This window comes from Eretmochelys imbricata, chromosome 19 (genome assembly GCF_965152235.1).
Source record: "Eretmochelys imbricata isolate rEreImb1 chromosome 19, rEreImb1.hap1, whole genome shotgun sequence".
Lineage (NCBI taxonomy): Eukaryota > Metazoa > Chordata > Testudines > Cheloniidae > Eretmochelys > Eretmochelys imbricata.
Window position 1 is genome coordinate 8,339,104 of NC_135590.1, and position 16,735 is coordinate 8,355,838.

Sequence of the window (16,735 nt, forward strand, 5' to 3'; positions counted from 1 at the left end):
TTAAAGACCCACATTAATACTCCCCTGCCTTTTTCTCCAAGTGTAAACTCTCTAAGGTATGTCTCAGTGTGCATGGAGAGCGCTGAGCAAAGGCAGCTCACTATTTCTCCTTTAACCAGTTTGCCTTTCTTGATCTCCTTCACCAGAATAAAACATACATATCAAGTTCATTTCAGCCAGAAACACCACAAGTAAAACACTATCAGCCCCTAGAGACGGGCACAGATCCCACCTCTGTCTAGCACCCCCTTCTTGGGTAGTTAGGGGTGGTATTGAAGCTTTGACTCTTCGCTCAGAGATGGGTAAGCAGCAAGGGAACTGCAGCCTACAACAGCAAATAGTATTCTTGGAGGAGAGATGTATGATCAGTGCTTAATTTGTAATGAAAGAGGTGCTGCGGCTCAAGCAATTAAGTGCCAGGCCTCTAGCAATTTTTTTACATTCCTAACTAATGCAGCAAGTCCAGTGGTGCCAGGGCTCTGAACTGCCAGGCCGAGAAGTGCCGGGCTCAGCCCTGGCACAAACGAAGCAATGTGCACGATGAATTGCTCAGAATTTCACTCACACCGAGTGATGATGGGAAGGACAGGAAGGGATTCCATTCTGGCAAATAGCATGGGCTTTCTCCGGTGAGCAGAGGTAGCCCTGTGTTGTGGTGGGGAAATGCAAATACACACACATGCGGAACGCCCCCCAAACATTACACAGCAGCTTTGAGCCACTCTGCTCAGCAGGGTGAATTTCAGCACCGACAGGTGTGTTTTTATATAAATCAAAATAAATAACCAAAACAAACATCTCACATTGCTCACCTCGATTTTTGTTCTCTCTGTTCAAACACGAAGGGCAAGCGCTGCAGGCGGACCGGAAGCTCCCTTTACCCCACGAAAAGCAGATGTGTCCAAATGTCTATGTGGGAGGCAAATGTCCACCCAAGATAGTCCCATCCAGCAAAGGAAGCAACTGCACAATGACAGCTGGGGAAACGGAAGTGTGCTGGCCTAGGTTGAAATCCACACACAATTGGAACATACCATGTTGCCAGTATTTTGCTGGCAGTTTTATACCGCCCTTGGCTTTGTCTTCACTGACACAAAGGTGTGTGTTTTTTACAGTACAATAATTAAGGCTAAGATGTAGTCATGGGTATTTTTAAGTCAGGGGTATTTATAGTAAAAGTCATGGACAGGTCACAGGTCATGAATATTTGTTTATTGCTCATGACATGTCCATGACTTTTACTATAAATACCCCTGACTAAACCTTAGCTGCTCCTGGGGCCCCTGGGCACCATTGCTCTGGGGGAACCTTGGGGGCCAATGACTGGCCTCTGCTTGACAGCGGGGGCTGACTGCACCTGGCCAGCCATTGCTCTGAGGCCCCTGGGGCCAGCTGCTTGGATGGCCCTGGGGTCAGCCGCACTGGCCATTGCAGAAGTCCCGGAAAGTCACTGACTTCATGACTTCCATGAACTCCATGACAGAGGTCATGCAGCCTTAACAATGACTAGCCCACGAGCCTTATCTCACTGTAAAATTCTAAGTGGAGACAAGGCACTTGTAGTGTTACCATGAGGTAGCCCTGCCTGGGGTCTACCTCACTTTGCTTACCTCATGGTAAAACTACAGTGCCTTGTTTTTCCAGCAGGATAGCTAACGTGCATTAGATACCCCGTGACAAAAACCCACCTCTTTCTGTGAGTGAAGGAAGACCTAGCCCTAGGCAGGACAAACAGTAGCAGAAAGCATTTTGCATGGGTGGTAATGCATAAGCAGCATAAATCTTGGGTCTGACAAACACTTGTCATTGTTTTCCTCCTGGATGGAGCTCCCTAGATCCAGACCAACCACAGGACTGCTAACCCCGTCAGTTCCTTGGCATATAACGCACATGCTGATATCCCTGGAATTTAAACTTTGGATTGCTCTCTTGCTGCAAGCTGTCACCTTTCCCCCGTGTCTCTGTTTCAAAAATCTCGCTTACTACCGAGGCCAGGGGTGGTGGGTCTTCTTCTGAGCACACGGTGAGACTGTCACTGTCGCTTGCAATGCCCTCATCCTCTGCGAGCTTTAAAGTCTGGAAGCAAACAAGCGGCCCATCAAGAGGGAAGCCCTTGGAGTCCTCGCTGACAAGAGGCTTCCCATTCAGCCCCTCCATCAACACAGTCACCTGAAGGAAGGTGTCTCCTTGGCAGACATGCTGCCCATGTCCACTAGTAGCTGGATATCTGGCTTCAATGAGAGAGAAGTCTCCCAAGGAGGAACTCTCAGAAAGGAAGGATTTCTCGCTGTCTTGGAACCCAGAGGTATCCTCCTCGGCCGAGCCTCTTCTCCAAACAAGCTGAGAGAACTCTAACCCTGCTAGGTTAGACACAGATCCTCCCTCAAGGTGGGAGCCACCCAGTTCAGAGCCCAAGTGGGACCCTTGGTGACTCGTGCTGGCTGCTTGGCTGTTGGGAGCTCTCTTCGGGAACCGAGGCATTTCAGTGTAGGGTCTGAAACTGCTGCTGTCATCCTCCTCCTCTTCCTCTTCCTCCCAGAGTGAGAGGAGAGAAGCCTTTAGTGATACATTGTTCCTCACTGAAGGACCACTCCTTCTCCCTCCCAAAGCTGGCTTCTCCACGCAGATGAGGGCTTCCTCAAAGAACTCCTTTTCACTGGTCTCCCTCTCAAGGATCTTCCCAGGAGCTCTGAAATGGGAGAAATCCTAGAGGGAAGGGAAATGAGATTGGCAGGTTAAAGGGGGTTTTCATTTTGATGGATACTTTTTAAAGGAACTGTAGTGGGCATGGGAAGTGGCAGAGAGCCTGGAGAATGGCTCTTATTGTGGGCCTGTACAGCACAATGGGGCCCAGTCCCAACTGGGTTCCAGTTAGGGTGACCAGACGTTCCATTTTAAAGGGACAGTCCCGTATTTAAGCTCTCCTGCAGGTGTCCAGACTTTTTCTTAAAAACAGGCAAATGGTCCTGTATTTTCTGTCTCCCCCACATCAGTACGGTGGGTCCTGCTGCTGGCCAGGTCCCTGCTTGCCAGCCGCCCACCCACCAGTGGTGAAGGGGGCGGGGGTGTGTCCAGTGGCGGACGATGGGGTGGGTGCACAAGGCTGGTGGTGGGGCGAAGATGCAGCATGCGGGGCTGGCCGCTCCCCCTGCTGGTTCATCAGCGCAGCCCCTGCTGTGTGCCAGCTCTCGGCCAGCAGGACCCCGCCATCCCGTCCTGTTTCTGGCTGGTGCTGGCTGCGTGCTGCGGTGGCTGGTGAGTGCTGGCAGGCACCAGGTGATGGCCACTTACATGTCGCCTCTGCTGCCCCCCCATCATGCTCCCCCTCTAACTGTCCTCTCCCTGCTTTGCCCCTTCGCCCCCCCTGCCCCTCTGGTCCTCCATATCCCCCCCAGCGGGTCGTGTCCTGCTCCCAGCACTGTGTGGAGAACCCTGGTCAGAGTGTTCAGCTCACCCACAGCGCTGGCCCGGGGAAGCCTCTCCGCCCCTCAGCTAAACTCTGAAGTGGCAGGATTGGGGCGGGGAGAAGCAATTTCCAGCCTGTTCACACCCGAACCTGCAGGCTCCACAGCAGCCCTCAGGGCAGAGGCTTAGCACCCTCTTCAGCACCCCCCCCCAGGTCTTGCCCCCAGGGAGCGCGGGGCTGCTCCATCCCCTAGGAATCCTCCCTTCCTGAACCACCCCTCTGGCTGGGTTCACTGAAGCCCCTGCAGTCAGGTTCCCTGGGCCCTGGTGCAAAATGCATTCTTAGGGCTTAACCCCTTCCTGCCTGCGCCATAGCCGAGGTGGCTGGCTTATGTGGGTGCCAAGAAGCAGCCTGGAGGTGATAGCTGCCTTTTGACACTGTGTGGGCAGAAAGGGACAAGGTGCTTCCAGCCACACTGGGGGTGGGGGGTGGAGAGGAGATGAACTCTGCAACAACACAGGCCAGGTCATCCCTTCCCTGGGGGGAGGGATAGCTCAGTGGTTTGAGCATTGGCCTGCTAAACCCAGGGTTGAGAGTTCAATCCTTGAGGGGGCCATTTAGGGATCTGGGGCAAAAATTGGGGATTGGTCCTGCTTTGAGCAGGGGGTTGGACTAGATGACCTCCTGAGGTCCCTTCTAACCCTGATATTCTATGATTCCCCCCTCCTCCCCTGCAGCTGGAAGCAGCTCCTGTCCCTTCCATACCTCTAGTCATTTTTGTTGCCCTTTTCTGAACCAATTCCAATATATGTTTTTTGAGATGGGGTTGACCACATCTGCACGCAGTATTCAAGATATGGCCATACCAGGGATTTATATAGCGGCAAGATGATATTTTCTGTCCTATTATCTATCCCTTTCCTAAGCCTTGTGTGCTACCGCTGTTCAAATACACTGAAGTTTGTGTTATCTGATCTCAACTCTGGACCCAATCCTGAGAGGTGCGGAGGAAATCAGGAAGAGTTGCAAGAACACGGCAGCTTCCAGGATTGACCCAATAACGCAGTCATTCCATACCAAAGCTTGAGGCCTCTTCTCTCTCTTGGCAGCTTGTTTACCCAGACATAGGATGGAGGCAGCAGCAGCACAAAGGAAAAGCAGGACGAGCAATGGGACTGCAATGGTGACGAGGAACTTCCAGTCCATGGCTGCAAGAGAGAAAGCCAAGAAATAGTTCTGTAGCTGTGGACATGTTCTACAAATACTACTAGCTTCTTACAGAGGACTTCCCATCCGTCGATCTCAAATCCCAGTGTCATTCTCCTCATCTGACAACAGCCTAGACAAGGGAGTGATTTGGCCAGCAGGTCAATGACCAAACCAGGAACAGAACTCAGGTCTGCCCACATCCAGACCAGCATCCTGTCTAGAGCTGGTCAAAACCTAATTCATTTTTTTACAAAAAACATTGCTGAAAATGGAAAAAAACCAAACAGCCTAATCTGGGTTCTCCATGGACAATTTATATTTTCAGGGGAAATTCAAATACCAAAAATTCTGGGCTGAAAAACCAAGTTATTTTGGCTAAAATATTTTGGTTTATGGCCAAAGTCTTTCAGTTTTTTGGGCATTTTGGTTTTTGACAAAAATTTCCACAGAAAGGAGTCACTTTTTTTGCAAAACCAGCCTCTTTCCTGGACCACCCAATTCTCCATTAAAAACCAGTTTGGATGGAAACATTTCCTCCCAGGCCTGCCCCTTCCCACTGATCCCCTTGCTCCCTCCCAGCAGGGCCGTACCTTTGGTCTTTAACAGCACGCACACTGGCTTGGAGAACTTGCTGTGTTTTAGTTGGATTGCTTGGAAGGAAGCCCTGGCACTCAGGCAGTAATTGCCGCTGAACACAGAAGTGTTGATTGTTACCTTGTCCTGCTTCATGTTGTCATAGTACTGCTTCTGCTGAGACACAAGGAAAACGGAGGGTTGGAGACAGTTGGGGTTCTCTGTTCAGACCTGCATCCTCTGTTTAGACTCTGGAGGGACCTTTGTGACACATCTTTCCTCTTCAGTGTGTAGATGTTAGTCAGGCAAGAACCACGTATGACTCCACAGACGCCTGGTCTGGCACTGGTATTTCTCATTTGACTATTTCAGTCTTCTAGGCCTTGGCTGCACTAGGGGTGGGGGTAGGGGGTGTTAATTTTGCGCTGAGTGTTTTGCACACTAACTGGTGCGTGTGAGACGGCCTGCTCTGTATACACAATGTCAGCTGTTCTCTGATTCAATACCTATCAGCGTGTCTCACACTTTGGACTTTGTGTGGAGGACGTGGGCAGGTATCCCATAAGGCTTTGCTTCTTTGCAGGACTCTATGTATCCTGGGACTTTTGTCTCTGTACATTGTGGGATATATAGCAGAAGGAACTGGAATCAAACAACTATTCCCATGATTCCCAGTTCCCAAAAACCCAGATCCAACCCTCTCCCCTCCCCAGAACTTTAGAGACATTTGGACCAAGATCCAAGCTTTGCATCTCCAGTATGTATCTATGCCTAATCCAGTGAAACACTGGTCTTCTGACCTTGTCTTCAGTTCCGGCTTCCCAGAAATCCAGGTCATACTTCAGACCGATAAAGGCTTCATTCACACAGGAGGCCATGGGGAAGGTGGCACTCACGTTGATTGTAGTTTCCGTCACGCTCACTTTTAGTGTCGGGGGAGCCAGTTCCACTGCAATTGAGTGCCCAGATGTTAGAGCAACACTCGCATAGATCCCAGTATGCAGCCCAAACCAGCCACCCAAACAGGCCACATATAAAGCAACCCTGGACACTAAGTTTTTGTGAAGCTCAGGCTCTTTCTTAGATGGCTACAAAGAGTTCAAAGCCAGTGCTCAGGCCCGCCGACAGCAATTCCAGGCCCCAGGGCACAACAAGCAGTGGGCCCCCATGCATGCACAAGCCGAACCTGTGCGGACGTGGTCCGCCTGACATTTGGGCAGTGCTGCACCTGTGCTGGCTGGTGCCCAGCAAGCTGCTGGCTGCGCTTTTCCGCACAGCCAGGCTTCCAAATGCCCGCCCAGTTGGGTTGCCAACTGTCTAATCACGCAAACCCAAAAACGCTTGCCCCACCCCCTGCCCCGCCCCTTCCTCTGGGAGGGAATTGGGTGCAGGAAGGGATGCGGGTTCGGACTCTGGGAGGGAGTTTGGGTGTGGGGCACAGGGTCTAGGCTTGGGTAGGGGGTTGGGGTTCAGGAAGGGTTCAGGGGGTCGGCGCTTACCTCGGGTGGCTCCCGAAAGCAACTGGCACACCCCTCTGACAGTGGCTCCTAGGTGGGGGGCCTAGGGAGTCTCCGCCTGCCGCTGCCCACAGGCACCGCCCCCGCAGCTCCCATTGGCTGCAGTTCCCAGCCAATGGGAGCTGTGGAGTCTGCACTTGGGGCGGGGGCAATGCGTGGAGACCCCCTCCCCAAGGGCTGCCGCAGCAGCGCAGAGTGAGGGCGGGCAGGAAGCCTGCCTTAGCCCTGCTGTGCTGCCGCCGGCGGCCCCCAGGCCCTTTTAAATCACCCAGGCCCCTGGGCAGTTGCCCCCGTTACCCGCCCCCACCCCATCAGTGGGCCTGCCAGTGCTTTAAGCATCTGACTTGGCAGTAGCCCCTTGATCTGCAGAAGCCACGATCTCAGTGAACATGTTGGATAACGAAGGACAAAGAGCTGCCGATCAGAAATTCCCCAACGGGTACTGTCCTTCCTCCAGGGGAGGTTGTTGAGACTCAGCTCTCTGCATAGGGCCTACAGCTGTAGTGTGGGTCTGTTCTATTCAGGTTCTTATGCCTTGTCCAGCACCATGGTATCTGAGCACCTTACGAAATCTTACAAGCGTGGAGGAGAGTAGAGGGAAACTCCAAACTCTTCTAGTCCTGTGGGGGCATCACACAAACATTCTCTCGGGAAAGGCTGTTCAGCCATAGCATAGACTAACAAAAACATACCATCAAAATGATATTCCATGACTCCTGACTCCACCCAAGGGGACCTGTGCCCTGCCGACCGGGCTTTGACACGGGCGCTGAATTTGTTGTACAGGTCTGGCACACAAGTCAGATTGCAGGTGGTTTGGGAAATATTTCTGCAGTGTTGGACCTTTTCCCAGTGCTTTAAGTGATCCCATCTGAAAGAAGAAACAAAACCAACACAGGGTTGAACATCTAGTGCTTCTTTGGGCTAGCAGGGGTGGCGTTTTGCAGAACTAGCCCCAAACATGGCTGAGGGCTTACGGCAGAGCTCTCCCCATATTTGCCTATTCCCAGGGATTGGCCCTGGCAAAGAGACAGAGCCCAAATTCTAATTATTTAAATGGCCTCACAGATTTACATTCTGCTTTGCAGCTAAACAATGAAAGGAAGGATGCCCAGTGGTTAGGGTGCAAACCTGGAACTCAGGCAACCATGGATCAAATCCCCTTTTCTGACTCAGACTTCCTGGGTGACCTTGGGAAAATCACACATGCCGTGATACTGATGGTGGCGTGGTGTAGGGTACGTGTAGCTACATACTGCAGTGAAAAATGGGGTGCATGGGAAATTCTCTGGCAGCAGGGAAGCTGCTGCAGCCTTTCCCCGCTGTTTCCACCGTGCCAGAGCCTTTCCCCGCTGACAGAGGCTTTCCCTGCGGTGGGGAAAGGCTCTGGCAGAGGAGAGGTAGCAGGACGCTACACTGCTAAAAATAGCAGTCCAGACATGGGAGGCCCAGCTTGGGCATGTAGGGCTGTGTAGGGTACACACACTAAGGTTCTGGCATGTCTCTACTCTACAGGGCTAAGCAGTGCTTCGCCGTCTACACTGCTGTTTACTCCTGTGCTGCGGGGCGTGCTACCTCTGTACTCCACACACCGCGGTAAGCATAGACACCGACTTAGTGTCCGTGCCTCAGTTTCCTCATCTGTAAATCAGGGATAATAACACTGTCCTGCCATGCCTTGCACTGATGTCATGATGAGCAGCACATTAAACACAGTCAGGCACTCAGATATTACATATCAGTACTTAAGGTAGAAGGAATGAGACCTAGCCTCTTCCCTAAAAAGCTTTACAACCCCAGGCCAAGATTTTCAAATGTGACTTGTAATTTTAGGCACCCCTGGGGGGTTTTTGGGTGCCCTACTTGAGCTGCCTTAAAAGGTCCTGAGTTCCAGAGGGATGGTCCTCTGCAACTCTTGAGGATCAGACCCCTTGAAAGTGTCTCACACTGGGGCCCGCAAATCACTTTTGAAACTCTTAGCTTAAGTTCATTGGGCCTAGTCCCTGCCCATGGAGGCCAGTGAATAGGCTCCCATTGACATCCCTGCAGGATGGATCAGGATCTGCAAGTCCTCCCAATGTGGGCTGCACAAGCGGGCCCTGGGGAAGAGAGGCAAACACAGGCAGGAGGAGAGGCAGCCCAGGGGAGGGAAGGCTGAGGGAGGATCAAAGGAAGGGGAGGTTTGAAGCAGTGGGTTTTAAGGAGAGAGAAGGAAGAGAGAGATTGTGCTTGGTAGATGAAAACAAGGGGCCAGATTCTCCACTCTGCTGCACCAGCTTCCTGCTGGTGAAACGCCATGTCTCCAGTTACATGGTCATCAACGGAAAGACGTCTACTGACTTGGCTCAGGCCCCAAAGAACCAGGCCCATGGGAACTGACACCACCTGGAGAGGAAGGCAAGGCCGGAAGCAAGGGGCCAGCTGAAGGGAGATCAGCAAAAGAGAGACCCTCTAGGGAAAGGTGAAAGAGGAAGGCAGAGCCTGGGGCAGATGAGATTAAGGAACTTGAAACTGTAGTGGTAAGAGGCAGGAAGCCAGACAGGGACCACAGGGGTGTGCTCAGAATGGCAGGAGAGAAAGGGAATTTTAGCAGCCAGCCTGCGTGGGGTTTACTAAGACAGTCCCCGTGACAGCACAGAGAGCAAACATGGCCCGGCTGGCCTGGGCAGCACCGGGGAGTGCTTTTAACCAGGCTCTAAGTTGCCTGCACCCCAGCTCCCCACAGTGCTCTACATAGGGTTGCCAACTTTTAGTCGCACAAAACCGAACACCCTGGCCCCACCCCCTGCCCCACCCCTTCCCCAAGGCCCCACCCCACCCCTTCTCTGATGCCCCACCCCTGCTCACTCCTTCCCCCCTCCCTCTGTTGCTTGCTCTCCCCCACCCTCACTCACTTGCTCATTTTCAGCTCATTTTCACCCCCTCCCACAGGGATTGGGGTCCGGGAGGGGGTGAGGGCTCTTGCTGGGGGGTGTGAGAAGGGGCTCTGGGCTGGGGCTGAGGGGTTTGGAGTGTGGGAGGGTGCTCTGAGCTGAGGCTGGCAGTTGGGGTGCGGGAGGGGATATGGGCTCTGAGCTGGGGGTGCAGGTTCTGGGGTGGGGCCAGAAATCAGGGGTTCAGAGTGTGGGAGGGGGGTCAGGACTGGGGGGAGGTGAGGGCTCTGGCTGGGGGTGTGGGCTGTAGGCTGGGGCCAGGGATGAGGGGTTTGGGGTGCAGGAGGGGGTTCTGGACTGGGGCCGAGGGGTTCAGAGTGCAGGGGGTGGTTCCAAGCTGGGGCAGGGGGTTGGGATGCAGGAGGGAGTGGGGGGTGCAGGCTCCAGGAGGACGTTTGGGTGCGGGAGGGGGCTCAGGGCTGGGGCAGACGGTTGGGGTGTGGGAGAGGGTTTGGGCTCCAGGCGGCACTTAACTCAGGTGGCTTCCAGGAAGCTGGCAGCATGTCTCTTGGCTCCTAGGTGGAGGCACAGCCAGGTGGCTCTGTGCGCTGCCTTGCCTGCAGGCATCACCCCCGCAGCTCCCATTGGCTGCTGTTCCCGGCCAGTGGGATCTGCAGAGCCGGCACTCGCGGCAGGGGCAACACACAGAGCCTCCCTGACAGCGCCTCCACCTAGGGGCTGCAGAGAGATGTCCCTGCTTCTGGAGAGCTGCGTGGAGCCAGGTAGGGAGCCTACCAGCCCCGTGCCAATGAGACTTTTAATGGCCTGGTCAGCAGTGCTGACCGGAGCCACCAGGTTCCCTTTTTGACTGGTGTTCCAGTTGAAAACCAGACCTCTGGCAATCCTAGCCCTACAAGGGACAGCCCTGTACCTGATCAGTCTGTTTGTGGGCCTGGTCCATCCAGCATAAAAAGCTATGAACAGACCCCGCTCATAGAACCACCACACCCAGTTCTCCCCACACCCCAACTGCCATGGGGAACAAGCCCCAGGCACTTCTAGTCATTTTCCCTTGTGGGACACCCACCTTTGGTATCTCACGGTATACAGCACATCTGGCGGGGACCCCTCCCCGGGGAGCCATGTCAAAACCATGCCGAAATCCTTCGACAGCAGCGTCACGTTGCGAGGGGGGGACAGTGACACGGTGGGCTGTCCCAGAGCTACAGAGCCTGGAAAGGAAGGAAATAGGAAGGAAAAGCTATTCAAATGCTCCAGCCTTGATTCTGGGGCTGGGACGGTTTGGGCGCTCATGGGAGAACAGCATGTGTGAGGACCTACTGCTCTTTGATGCCTTCCTGCAGCACTCCCAATGGGCGTGATTCACCCCGGCCCTAGGGGGAGGGGAGGGAGGGGTTGGAGCATGTTTTGGTTTTGCCCATTTTCCTGCCCCTCAGGTTTTGTCCTTCAAGCGCAAGAACAAGCTCGGTGCACCTGAGTCCAGCCTCAACGAGGTCGTAGGCTGCCCACACTTTTCTCTACCCCTGAAAGCAGCTTGGGGTTCAGATCCAGCTCCGGGGAAAGGACTGGATCAGTTCTTAGTTTACATGCTCTGGTTTGAAGGTGCTACCTTCAGTTCCTACAGCAATTCCTCAGACAACTGTTTCAACTCCAATTTTTAAAAACAGATCACTCCCAAAATTCCAGATTTCTGAGTCCGAAGCAGGCCACAGCCCTGCCAGCCCTACACGCCAGGCACCTGGGGTTTTCAGGACAGAACCAATTTCTAGCCATCCCTGCTCCTTCAGCAAGATGCTTTTTAGGGTAGGTCCACATCTGAGTTGGGGGTGTGATGCCCAGCTCCTGTAAATGGACCTGCACTAGCTCTGCGTGAGCAAGCGCCTAAAAATAGCAGCATGTCCACAGCAGCACTGGCAACTGCTGGGACTAGCCACCCAGAGAACAATCCTGCCCAACCCCCTGGGCCTGGGCCCCCACAGACACACTGCTAGTTTTAGGCACTAGCGTGAGTATATCTCCATGAACAGGGAATCGCACCTCCCATTTCAAATGTAGGCACACCTGAGAGGAAAACCTTTCATTTGACATTTATCCACCCCAGAGCCTTTCACTCCTGTTTACATGGTTGAGGCCCCATCCACAGCGACTTTGAGTGCTTTGGCAAAGACAAAGCAAAAAGGATACGCTATGCTTGGACTATGCCTTTAACATGAGCAAAGCAGCACAAAGATGTCCATACCATACCTAGAATCTGCTGTAAGGAAGACAGAGCTAACAGGACTCCGATTCTCCGGGTAGACATGCTGAAGTCTCAACTTCCTGCTTGTAATGAGTTTCTTTTGTTATGACCACTTTCATTATCCAGTTTCCTGTAATAAGTAGTGTTGCCCGTCAGCCACCCACAGGAGAACACATGAACCACTCCCTGAGAGAGAGGTAGCCTCACACATCAGCTGCAATCCAAAGGCTGAGCTGTACTTTGAACATACGACACCTGTATGTAAGGGTACGCAGCTCCCAGTTTAACGATTGCTGTAATAAAAGAAAACAACTCTCAACCTTCAATGATAAATACGCTCTAGCCTTCCCTTCCAAAGTGCTTTACAAATACTTCTGCTTCCAAATAGCCTTCTGGTGTGGGGAAGTATTCTTAGATCCATACATAGATTTTAGGGGCAGAAGAGATCGTTATGATTACCCAGCCTGTGTGTCTAGTAGCAGGCTAAAGAATTTCATCCAGTCATTCCTGTGTTGAGACTATATCTTGGGGCTGAGCATATTTTTAGAAGATATTATTATGCCCATTTTACAGATGGGGAAACTGAGTCATGGAGATGTGGAAAGTGACCTGCCAAAGTCACACTGTTATCAGTGGCAGAGCTGGGACTAGACTCCAGGTCTACACCCAGTCACACCCCTGGGCGCTTTCTCACAGAGACCATAGATTTCTCCTTTGTGTATTGAGAACTGTTATTGCTCCAGGCTGACCCAGTGCGTCCCCTTGCCGGTGGGTGTGGTGTTGCAGGTGAGCCCTGACTTGATTTTTCCCTTACCAGCATTTCAACAAGTCCAGACAGACTGATAGATGATTGTGGAGAGTTTCATCAATTAACAAAAAAGGCAATGCAGAACATAAACAAAACTTTCACCCCAGCATCTCTGCTAGTGCAGATGCTCTATACTGTCGAGAGAAATGTTGAAATCTCGAAATCCCCTGCAAAAGGGAATGAGCTTTCTCCACCAAGCTCTGCCCAGAGGCTGGGTCGCTCACTGCCTGCCTGCATTGTGCCGTGGAACCTTCACTTGCAGGAGAACCAACAAATGGGAGCAGGGTATGGGTGGCCATTGTTTTGTTCCTGTCATTGCCCTGGGGGCATCCCCTCATCCCCCTTCCCCAAGCACATTCCCGGCCACTCTCAGGAGATGCTCAAGTCCTGGGCACCAACAACTCTTTAGGATGCCTCCGATCTCAGTGAGGGATCTACTGTGCCTGTTAATGAGGATGGAGAGTGGGTGCTGGGTCTGCAAGGCTCCCCTGTGGTGGTGAACAGGACAGCCGGGGAGAGACAGGCACACAGGAGGTGTGAGCAGTGCACAGAGAGACAGCGAATGCACATGTGTGTGCTAGGGCTGCCTGCACACATGTGCCTGGAAAGAAAGGCTGACACATAGGGTTGTTAGTAGCTAGGTGATCTTTATCCCTAGTCCCCAGTCACCTGACGTGGTTCAGGGTTATAACAGGTTAATACCCCCATCCATGGCAGAGGTCAGACAGTGTCCACTGATTACAGTGCTCAAAGAGGGTGACTCACCATGGTGAAGGTAGAGGAAGTTTCCAGACCTGGAATGGGGTTGCACAGGAAGGCGAGTAGCAATTTCTGACTCTTTCCCCCACTCTGCAGCGGAGTGGGAAACAGCATCTATAGCAAATACCTCACTTCAGGTCTTCCTAAGAGCCCTGGAGGAAGGTCAATATAAAAGAGAACATGCAATTTTTAGCAAGAGTTAGGAGACTCCGACCTCCACGCCTGTGTGTCCCTGTAGAACATCAGGGGTTAAATCCTGGCCTCTTGGAAGTTAATGGCAAAACTCTCTTTGACTTCAACAGGGTCAAGGTTTCAGCCCTAGGGTGACCAGACAGCAAGTGTGAAAAATCGGGATGGGGGTGGGGGGTTAATAGGAGCCTATATAAGAAAAAGACCCAAAAATCGGGACTGTCCCTATAAAATTGGGATATCTGGTTACCCTATTCAGCCCCCCAAAACTAACTAAATCACAGAAAAGAAACAAGCTAACATGGCAGGTCAGTACCACCAGGTGGTGCTGCCTAGCAAGCAAAAACCCATGGGATACTTAGCACATGGAATATAGGAGGATACAGGCATTAATCTGGGATGGAATTGAGACTCACTTGAACTTGAAATGTACTTAGGAAGTTGAAATGTACTTTATTAAAACTCCCTCCACCTCCAGTGCCCTTTTCTGTATTGGCTTGCACCCAGATTTTCAAAGGTGTCCACTAACTCTGGGCATCCAACATGAGACCCTTACAGCCGAACTCTACTCTCACACCAGCATACCCAGACTTCAGTGGGGCTGTGTGGGCTCCAGATCAGGGCATTGCGTGAGCCACAATCTTAAACAGTGTGTAAAATCCAGGTTGTCCTGCAGTATCGTACAGCATGTAGGGCACTGGCCTGGAAGTCGGGAGAGCTAGGTGCTTTTCCCAGCTCTGTCCTTGATCTATCTGTGTCTCTTTCCCCTGTGTTCTGTCTGTCTAGATTGTAAGCTCTTTGGGGCAGGGATTGACTCTCCCTCTGTTTATAGCACCTACCACAATGGGGCACTGATCTCAGCTGGTGCGTTTAGGCACTACCATAATCACAATAATAGTGAAACTTAGAGAGTCCCAGCTATCTTCTGACTTTGCAACCAGTGATTCAGCCCTTACTGAGTCAGGGCTTGACTACCCCTTTCCCCATGAGCAGCCCTCCTAAAAGCCATGGGATTAGCCCTGTCAGGAAGGTGCAATGCAGTGAAAGTAAGTGGGGGGCAGCATCAGGCCTTCAGTTACTACTCAGGCAAACTCACGTTGGTTCCAGTGGGCCCCCTGCTTGAGTGATACTAAGTGACGACCGGGGGCTTTGGCCCAGTCGGTGCAGAAGTCATCTTCACAGCCAAGCCTGGAGTGATCCCAATCCCCTGCCAGCTGGAGGCCCTTGCTGACAGACAGAGGGGATTTCTGGTATGAGCGTCGCCATGGGGACCAGAGCCATTTTCATGCTCCCAGGTCATGGAATAAAGAAAAAGTGCAGGTGATCTCTGAGCCAGGATTTGGGTGCAGGGAAAAGCGAGGAAGAATAAGAACTCTCCAACCTACAAACACATACAAAGGAGGCACTTCCCTGTGGGATTAGGGATGAGCTGATGGGTCTGAGTCTGACATTCCAGCTTGGATGCTTTGCTTCTCAAAGCTACCTTAACTGCTAATTACCTGGAAACAAATGCCAGGTCAAGCATCCAGCACTAGAGGTAGCTAAGCTGAAAGGAAGCTGAGATGAGCTGGCTGGGGCAGTCAGAGCCTGCCACTATGACCACACCTGCCTCTATCTGTAGGGGATCAAGAGCAACTGAGAGCACCTGTGAATGATGGATGGTAGCACCCCCTATGCACTGGGGCACGGTGGGGACAGCACCGGTTTAATGAACTCTTCCTGTTTGGACAACAGAAAATTGTGATTTTCACAAACAAGACTAATAAATAATACTAATAAAGGCTGATGGTGGTCTCTGCTAGAGTCATTCCAGCTGCTAATGTCTTTTTATTTTTATTGCTCATTTAGAGATAGCTGACATTTTTCATTAGGAACACATTTTTTGATGCAAAATGGCCTTTTTGTGTCAAGAAATTTTTTGCAGTTGATTTGGGGTTTTTTCTCCCCTAAATTTTCCAGGTTTTTTTCAGTGAAACATGGACAAAATTTTGTGTTTTGACGCCCAAAAAGTTTTCCGTTTTCTGTCAAAGCACTGGAAAACTTCAGTGGAAAACATTTTTTAAAGGTTTTTTTTTTTGTTTGCTTGTTTCAAAATTTCATGGAATCCCTGCCCTGCCCCTTATCTCCCATTTTCCTATTGGCTCTCGTTACCTGGGGTAGGATAACGTCAGGCTGGATTGACGAATATCTCAGGCAGGGAGTGTCGAGTGACCAAGCTGTCTCACATACACCAGAAATTGAAAATCTTAGGGCTTGTCTACACTTGAAATGCTCCAGCGGTGTCATGTGTCTGCATAGATGCAACCCATGCTGATGGGAGGGGTTCGCCCACCAGCGTAGGTAACCCCAGGGCCGGATTAACCTTTTGTGGGCCACCGTGTAGTTATTATGGCCCCCTTCGAAGCATGGGCTAGGTGCGATGGCACCATTGGCACATTGTAAACCTGGTACTGGGTAATCTGCCTCCCCAAGTGGTGGTGACTATGTTGACAGAAGAATTCTTCCATTGACCTAGCACTGTCTACACCGGGCATTAGTTTGTCAGGGGTGTGGATTTTTCACACTCCTCAGAGACCCAGCTATGCTGTTGTAAATTTCCAGTGTTGCCAAGCCTTTAGTCAAATGCAGTTAGACTTCCTGGTAGCTCTCACTGGATGTTTTGACAATGTTCTTAAAGGGACGCTGTATGGTAAAGATCGTGTTTAAAAACATATCTTATCTCTAGCCCTAAAAGCTTAGGTTAATGATTGACTCCAAAGCCCTTTGGTTATTCAAATGGAAAGCCATTTAAACATCCCAGTGGCTCTTTGCCATGTGGGCTGTTTGTTTCGTTTTGCAATTTACCAAAGGGCCCAATCCAGCAGAACATCTTTACCGAGTAATCACCCCAGCTGAGATATAGAGGCCCCATTGCACTAGGGGCTGTACATACACGGAGTAAGAGACAATCCCTGCCCCCTGTATCTTTACCCCCAGTGTTTCCTCCTGTGTATTCTCTCTAAAGTGCACTTCTTTCTCTCCATCCTTCAGGCTGCTGCACTCCTCTGCTTTCAGGGTCCCCCAGCTCTTGCACTGCTCTCGGTCAGTCTGTCCAAACTGCAGTAGCTGACCTCCTCCTCTCTAATCAGCTGACCTCCCTTC

At 51.7% G+C, this 16,735-nt stretch overlaps 1 protein-coding gene across 1 annotated transcript; it reads right to left on the reverse strand.

Annotated features, from left to right (window-relative positions):
* Positions 1-1,577: 1,577 nt before the first annotated feature.
* IFNLR1 (interferon lambda receptor 1) lies at positions 1,578-11,901 on the reverse strand. The gene is made up of 7 exons (XM_077838026.1): positions 11,844-11,901; positions 10,666-10,810; positions 7,398-7,576; positions 5,989-6,137; positions 5,206-5,365; positions 4,484-4,614; positions 1,578-2,706 (listed from the first exon to the last, which is right to left on the reverse strand). The coding sequence occupies exons 1-7, from the start codon at positions 11,899-11,901 to the stop codon at positions 1,867-1,869; spliced, it is 1,662 nt and encodes a 553-aa protein (XP_077694152.1). The 3' UTR covers positions 1,578-1,866.
* Positions 11,902-16,735: the final 4,834 nt, after the last annotated feature.